General features: G+C 38.8%; 1 protein-coding gene across 1 annotated transcript; it reads right to left on the reverse strand.

Annotated features, from left to right (window-relative positions):
• Window positions 1-490: 490 nt before the first annotated feature.
• LOC100540612 (protein kinase C-binding protein 1-like) lies at window positions 491-7,239 on the reverse strand. Its single transcript, XM_019622269.2, has 5 exons — window positions 7,140-7,239; window positions 5,867-6,106; window positions 5,545-5,702; window positions 4,041-4,130; window positions 491-861 (listed from the first exon to the last, which is right to left on the reverse strand). The coding sequence occupies exons 1-5, from the start codon at window positions 7,153-7,155 to the stop codon at window positions 760-762; spliced, it is 606 nt and encodes a 201-aa protein (XP_019477814.1). The 5' UTR covers window positions 7,156-7,239; the 3' UTR covers window positions 491-759.
• Window positions 7,240-7,896: the final 657 nt, after the last annotated feature.

A 7,896-nucleotide genomic window follows, 5' to 3' on the forward strand; every position in this document is an offset into this window, starting at 1 on the left:
AAAAAAGGAAGAAAATTGAACTGTGAAGAATAGGAAAAAAACCCCTCTCATCTGTGATATCAACGATAAGAAACGATGCTGCCCTACCCAACAAGCTGGTGTTACACTTTGCAACTTCTCAGATATCAATCTGAATAAAATTTTAACTTGTTTCTTGTAAACAATTTTAACAGTCTGGTCACTGTAAAAACAATGTAAATCTGTACATATCTCAGGTCTGCAGATGGGAAACATTATAATTGGCCTAATGCAATTAACAGAAAGAAAAATAGCCTTCATCATTTGGTTGAAATTCTACAAGAGTTTCAAAGTGCAGAAATTGTTCTCATCCCAAAGCAAATTGAGCTGTTCAGATTCTTCAGGTTATATTATTTGATGCATAACTGCCATTTTCCCAGACCAGTTTTCAGTGTTAGCTTGTGATAAGGCTGCTTTAAACCTTTCTTTTCCAACTTCAAACACTCTTTATAAGTTAAAGTCAATACAAATATAAAAAGGAGATGGTACTCTAACTTTAATGACATCCACAAATTGTACATTATTTACAAAAGAGGCAGAGATTTAACACGGATCTTACCTGTCCTCAGCTTTTCTAAGCCAGCGCTAATGCTTTACATTAATGTAGTGTAGTTAATGCTTTGTACATTTATACAAAGCTTAAGTCTGAACCTTTGAGGTTAATCCAAAGAACTGTGTTTATTTTTCACATTTCTATTAGATTTATATTTTCCAACAATTGTATGGACTTCTTGTTAGCAGTTAGACTCTTCGTACTTGGACTGGCATTGTGGTCTGAACATACTGAACTCCAGTTCTCATTGCCACTGTCCCAGCAGAAGGACTTACCACTACAGGAATGGTCTGTGGATTAAAACCAAGAGAAACATATTGTTATGTTAAAGGTCATATAAACATGACCACAGAAATAGAGATTTATTGTCCAGGGAAAAACCAGAACAAGCTCCAATTTTGTGCAAGGATTAATACCTTCATTACCACAATATTACCAAGGCAAAAAGTAGTATATTACTTTCCTATAGCCAAGAGGGTTTTTCTTTTTTTTTTTCTTTTTTTTTTTCTTTCCTGTCTAATTGTTACTTTATAACTACTGGGACCAGCTGTTCCTATAGGTAATGTGCACACTCTACCTATGCTTGGAGAATTAGGTTTTCAAAGCTTCTACATCCAGTTAGGTATTTTCCCCCAAATAAATTCACAGGAAGAGGAAAAAGGGCTAAGAAAATCCTTTGTCATTTGAAAAAGTTCCAACAAATCAACCTGGAGTACAAAAATACCCTTGTTTATAAGTATATCCCTTACATCTTCTCCCCCCCCCCCTCACCCCTCCCAAAGGAATTCCCCCATGCGTTCAGTCTACACAGAAGAGAACAAAGAACATCCATTTAAACAAAAAAGTACTTAAACTTTTGCACAAATTGATAACAAAAACATCAGCATTACTGGGAATTGTCTTACACTCCCTGTAAAAATACTAATATAGAATAAACTTTTCACTTCCATCATACAGATTGTGATCTATAAATCGTAACAAATGAAGTTTCAGGACATCTCTATGGGTAGAAATGGATTCTACGGATGCAGAGACAAAGGCACAAGAATGTTAAACAATCTGGTCAATGTCACATCACTCTAGAACATCTGGAAAAGGATTTATTGAATCTTAAGTCTGTATCTTAACTTTCCTACAAAAACATGAGAAAGTTTAGAAACGTTTATGCCACACAAACTGCAAGTATGCTTTGATACAATGCCAGTGATGGACAACTGGTGATCAAACAAATGCATCCATTTCAGTTCACAACGTTTTGTGGAAGAAACAAGGAGTGAGAATTTGAGAAATCTGAAGGGGACTCCCAGCACTCCCCCATAAGGTTAGTGTAAGCTTCCAAAGCAAACGTGGAAGAACAACACACAACTTCACTGAAGCCCTATGTTTCCCCCCATAATTTAAGAAACCACATTAGTGTCTTGATGGCATTCAGAAAAGATTGAGAATATCCCTACTGAGATGGATTACAGCCTAGTGTTGATCAGCTCCTTTGTGACAAAGTCTGTGCCTTCCAGAAGCCTACTCATTCTATTCCCTGGAATGCAAAGATGATGAATTTAAATGTTTACGACATTTTAACCGCAGAAAGAATAAAAACCAAATGTGAAATCAGTTCTGTGAATAAATTCAAGGTTAATGTCATTTGATAATGGATTTTGGAGGTGTAAAGAGGGTTCAGTGGAAACGGCACCCAGAAGATATGCTGAAAGTTGTTCAGAGGGAGGAAATGCCTAGTGGGAAACAAAGTGCAAACTGAACTCTAAAGAAGCCACTATGTACATCTCTGTTCGCACTACAGGTAGGAAAATTAAGGTTGCCACAGCTGTCTTTTACATATAAACACTTACACAAATGAAAAAATTAAGTTTCAGTTATTAGAGTGATCGGGATATGGAATGTGCAAGACTCCTTAAATGTGTTAGGATCATTCCCTGAGAGGTAAATTTTCCACCTCTGCCAGCTTTTCACATTTGTACATTTTGCATACATATTAAACATGCATTAAGATTTAAAATTATTTAAATTGCACGTGCAATCATTAGAGTACAGAGGTGTCTGTAGCTGTGCAAGGCTAATGCAAATGTGTACAACGTTTCAAACATGCACAAATAAAGGTTGAAACCTTCAGACGTTCCACTTACGCTTCACATTACTCAACATTTTGTATTACAGAAAACTGATGAAGGTTACTGCCATTTTTCTGAACGTTACATGAAACCACCTTACGATCTTAGAACCTCTCAACTATTCACAAGAGAGCCTAACTTCTTTGAAGCTTGCTATGTGATTGCAAACACACAAAGCCTTGTTATGGCAATTCAGTTCAAACGACTTAGGGCCAATCCTGCAAAGGTGCACCGTGCTCTCAGTTGAGACAAACGAGTTGAGTATAAATGCTTAGGAATGTGACAAGTCACGATATCAACTATGAGCAATAAATTTTTTCTGTCGAATGTGATGGCTATGAAACACTGCACTGTATGTGTGGAGGTGCATATATTCCTACACACAGGTGTGTGAACGCTGCAGCTAGTGGGGGTGCATGCATGTCTGCGTGTGTAAACAAAGCAAAAGAAAGACAGTGACTTATAGCTAATTGGGCCTCACAGTCACAGTATCAAAGTTGAACTTGTATTATCTAGCTTCAGTCAGAAAATTAACTGAAGTTACCTAAACATGGGCTGCCCAGCTGAGCCCACCGCTCGAGACAAGGCGTGCAGTTCAGTTACCAGTGCAGTATCAGCATTTCTCTTTTTGGTAAGAGGTCAGCTCAGATGCCACGCTGACAGTGAACACTGCAGAACGTGAATGAATATCACATTGAAAGAATGTGATATTACAGTATGCAAAATATAGAAAACAAACCTCACTGCTGTCCCATCTCCAGTGACTGATAAAAGGGTATTCAAGTGTCCTTGGTTAAGTTTTCAATGGAAAAAAACAGGTCTGAATTCAATGCTATTTCTCAATTTCACAACGCTAATGTGCAAGACTGCATGGGAGATACACTATTGATGAATGCATATTTTTCTTTCATAGTTACTGAGATGTCATGGAAATATCAAGCATAGCTCAGAATTCGTTAAATCTCTTTAGGATACCATAGACAAAAAAGATATTTAAAAGATATTTTAAATGAATTCTATATATTTACATTGATGTTGTGTTCAAGTATATACATGAAACGGACAAATAACTAACACAGTAATGTAAAATGGAAGTCTGACTATCCTCAGTGCCTTAGCTGTTCTTAAGGAGAGCTCCTGAATCCTTGTAATAATCATTGATGAAATGGAAGGGTGGAATGTTGCACAGCAAAATAGGACATTTTGCACTGCAAATTGAAACTACACCAGTGAATTCATATCTTAATAGAACAGCAAATGGAGACAACCCCCCAGAAATACTGTGCAATTTTAATGCCAGGAACAGTACTACTGCAGACTTTAAATGACGACATAGTACTTACAATTGAGGGTTGAGTAGTTGGAATATAGGTGGTGGTCTGCGGTACCTGGACCAGTTTTATAGGCTGGTTGCTTGTCACACCTGTTGCTATCTGCAGAGACAGCACAGGCAACCTCAGTAAAAGTCTCAGCTTTTACATGAATTCCACCTAGTCATTATTACTACTATATGAAATTTATGTTGGATGCTTTGTTTGTGCTAAAAATTTGTATCTTAATGAATTCACAGGTTAATTCTTTGTTTATAAAACAAAATTCAAATTATGAACATGATCAACGTATACAGCATGATGTTTCAGGTAGAATACCTATGTGAAAGCAATTCCAGATTAGTACAACTGGAATATTCCCTGGCCAAAGTTTTAGGCAATTGATTTTCTCTGATCCCCTTTTCTCCCAGTAGTACAAAGGTCACGCTGCCACAGACAATACATATGAGCTTCAACTGAGCCAAAGAAGTTCAAAGAACTTCCCCCCAAAATTCAGGTGGGACAGCACATCCTTTATCCCTTCTTTTAATCTGTTTCCCAAGTTACTCCCTTAGATGACATGTCAAGCCCAGAGATCTAACACCAGACAGTAGCAAAAGTGTCAAGAAATGAACACAGCTCTCTATTATACTATGCTTCCCAATTCTAGAACTATCTCAATGAGACATCATGCTGGAATCACAATACTACAAAATTAGTTTGCTTTTAATATTTTAAAATACAACAAGGCTCCTACTGATGTAGAGGATCAAGTGTAAAGGGTTTGAAGGATAAGCCCCCCCATAAAACTTCTCATTTAACAAATCTTGCAAGGGCAGAAGAAAAACGGTGCTGAAATTGCTAATAGTCAAGCCCTACCTATAAAGCAGAATCTTCTCTATAAACATTTTCTACATATGCAATGTTAAGTCCCTTTTATTGGAGCGTTTGCTCATCCTTGCCTACTGGATACTATCAGAGTAGATGCTATGGAGGATTTCATAATTGTACACTGCTTCGTTAACTGTAGATCCAGGTGGATTGCTGTATCAGTGTAATGGAACATTGTGGTACCCTAGTGGCAGTCTGTTGTGATAAAGTAAGTTGATTTGAATGCAGGTCTTGAGCTTGGCCTCTGAACCCCCAGGCAAGAAGGGCTTGGAAGTGCTGCAGTCAGTATTGCTTATCAGAAGGCAACTTGTATCGAAAGATCCAGACCAGAAGCTACACTGATGGGTCCTGGAGAGAGAGAAAGAAAGAGGTCCAGTCCCCCTTGGCTGGAAGGATGAGTCAAGCCAACACAAGGTCTTATTGGGAATGAGTGCAGGGGAAAGGGTATTCCCAGAGGACAGAAGGAGATTTTTCCCAAGATGACAGGGGAAAAAAAACAAACAAAAAACCACAACTCTGTTATTCCCCAAATCACACATTTTGAAATAAGCAAATGGCCATAAATTCCCAGCTGATCCAGGGAGGCCTTTAGGGGTAGGTTTCAGAGGACTCTATTTTTGTTTGAAGTGACTGCAGCAATACTCACTGTAACGCTTTCTTTGCTTTTCTCAGTTGAAACGTCCTTTTCCTTGGGGGTGCTGGCTGCTTCCGTGGGCGTAGGCTGCACACTTGAACTGGGCTGGGATGATTTATTCAATGTTTCTGTGTTAATTTCAGTATCGGTTTCTTGCTGTGTTGCAGTAGCTAAAGAAAAAGAAGAAAGAATAGCCACTACTCCTGTGCACCAGTCTTCAATCAATCTTAACAGGCATATCTGCATACATGCAAATGAAGAACACTGAATCTCTGTGTATTACATTCACCCCAGCTCCCCTCAGCTGTGAAACATGCAACCCAGAGCAAAGTACCTGACTGTGTACAAGATTTCATATGCTCAGGCCAGTGAGCTTGTTGGCAGGGATAGTCACAGTAGCTAGTGTTCCAACAGCAATAAAAAATGGCCTCTTTCTTGCAGTTGGCACACCACTGCTTCTTTTTAGTTTCATCCACTGCTTGCTGCTTTTCCATTTCCAGCTGCTTCTTCACTTCAGCAATCAAACGATCTCGTTCTTGTTCTAGACTCTGACGCATTTCAGCCATTGTCAGTTCTACTCAAAATACAAAAATAAATAAATTTTGCCTCTCCATGAAATGAAAGCTAATAAAATATTCCCTAAACTTAGGTATATCTGCTTTGTATCCACTCAGCAAATGACAGTCTTCTATCCACTCTAAGTTTAAAGAGGCTGCTGGTTACTATACTCCCTGATGCTGAGCACAGAGATGAAAACAATTGGCCTGCAGCTCTCCAGCTCTTTCTTTTTCCCTTTAAAAAAAAAAAAAAAAAGGGAGTTGTGTTTTCCCTTTTGCAGTCTGTCAGAACTTCACTGCCACAATTTCTCTATGATACAGATAGAGGCTAAGCAACTTAATCTACCAGTTTCCTCAGTACCTCCAGAAGCATCTCACCAGGTCCCCTGAGCTTGTGCACCATCAGGTATTTTAGAAGGTCTCAAATCTGGATAACGTCCTACATTCTCCCAGTTTCTGCCTTTGGATTCTGTGAGTAACCTACCCACTAGCTTCCTTTGGTCAACCACGTGAGTAACCTTGTCACAAAATAAAATTAATTTAAGCAGGATTTTCCCATTGTGTGAACCCACATTGGCGACAACCAATAACTGCACTGCCTTTCAAAGTGTTTTTCAGCTACACCAGGAAATGAAATAACACCAACAGGCCTGTAATTACCAGGGTCTTCTTTTTTACCCTTCTTGAAAATTGGAGCAACATTTGCCAGCTACATACTTCATTAGTATGAAGTAATCAGCATAAAATATCTCCTAAAGAGATTATCCAGTGGTGCATTAAAAAAAAAACAAAACAAAACAAAAAAAAAACACCAAAAACAGTTACATTCAATTAAAAATCTCCGTAGCCTGGATTTCTTTCAGAGGGCTGAAACCTGTTGCTTACTATGCACAGATAAAAGTAAACTGTGTATGGATTGAAATGATATCCACTAATATTGACAGCACATTCTACAAGGTGTTCTACCCTTCGCATGGACAATCTGTAGTACCTAACATGAAGACAACGTATGCTACAAGCATTTAGATTTTGTATTTGCCATTTTCATACCCAGATTATGCTTCATTTCTGAGAGTTCCTGCTGATGTAACCACTGAAGCTTTTCTATCTCAATCCTCAAACGTCGAATCTGAATATTACAAATAAATATTAAAATGTTAATATTTAGTAGTGATGATGGAGTACAGTATATAGCACAACTATTACACACACACAAAAAAAACAAAAAACAAACCAAGGCTGTAACAAAAAGCTTGATCATCACTTACATTAAGGCTCCTTTTTAATAACATGGGCAATAGGTATTCTATTTTCTTGCTAGGTTTTCCTATCATAAAAAGTGCAAGATTGTTTGAAAACAAAACCCAATTCAATTACAGAATCACAGAATCACAGAATTGTAGGGGTTGGAAGGGACCTCTAGAGATCATCGAGACCAACCCCCCTGCCAAAGCAGGTTCCCTACACCAGGTCGCACAGGTAGGCGTCCAGGCGAGACTTGAATATCTCCAGAGAAGGAGACTCCACAACCTCCCTGGGCAGCCTGTTCCAGTGCTCCGTCACCCTCACCGTGAAGAAGTTCTTACGCACATTCGTGCGAAACTTCCTGTGCTGCAGCTTATGTCCATTTCCCCTCGTCCTGTCTCCACGTACCACTGAAAAGAGACTGGCCTCACCACTATGGCCGCCACACCTCAGATATTTATAAACCTGGATCAGGTCCCCTCTCAGTCTTCTTTTCTCAAGGCTAAACAGACCCAGTTTACTTAGCCTTTCTTCACAGGGGAGATGCTCCAGGCCCTTCACC

The sequence above is a fragment of the Meleagris gallopavo genome, chromosome 22 (genome assembly GCF_000146605.3).
Source record: "Meleagris gallopavo isolate NT-WF06-2002-E0010 breed Aviagen turkey brand Nicholas breeding stock chromosome 22, Turkey_5.1, whole genome shotgun sequence".
Classification (NCBI taxonomy): domain Eukaryota; kingdom Metazoa; phylum Chordata; class Aves; order Galliformes; family Phasianidae; genus Meleagris; species Meleagris gallopavo.

Coding starts and splice junctions, on each gene's coding strand:
- LOC100540612 (XM_019622269.2), bottom strand. Junction 5,703..5,866: donor GAAATCTTGTACACAGTCAG/GTACTTTGCTCT, acceptor CTTTTTCTTTAG/CTACTGCAACACAGCAAGAA. Junction 862..4,040: donor CAACTACTCAACCCTCAATT/GTAAGTACTATG, acceptor TTTAATCCACAG/ACCATTCCTGTAGTGGTAAG.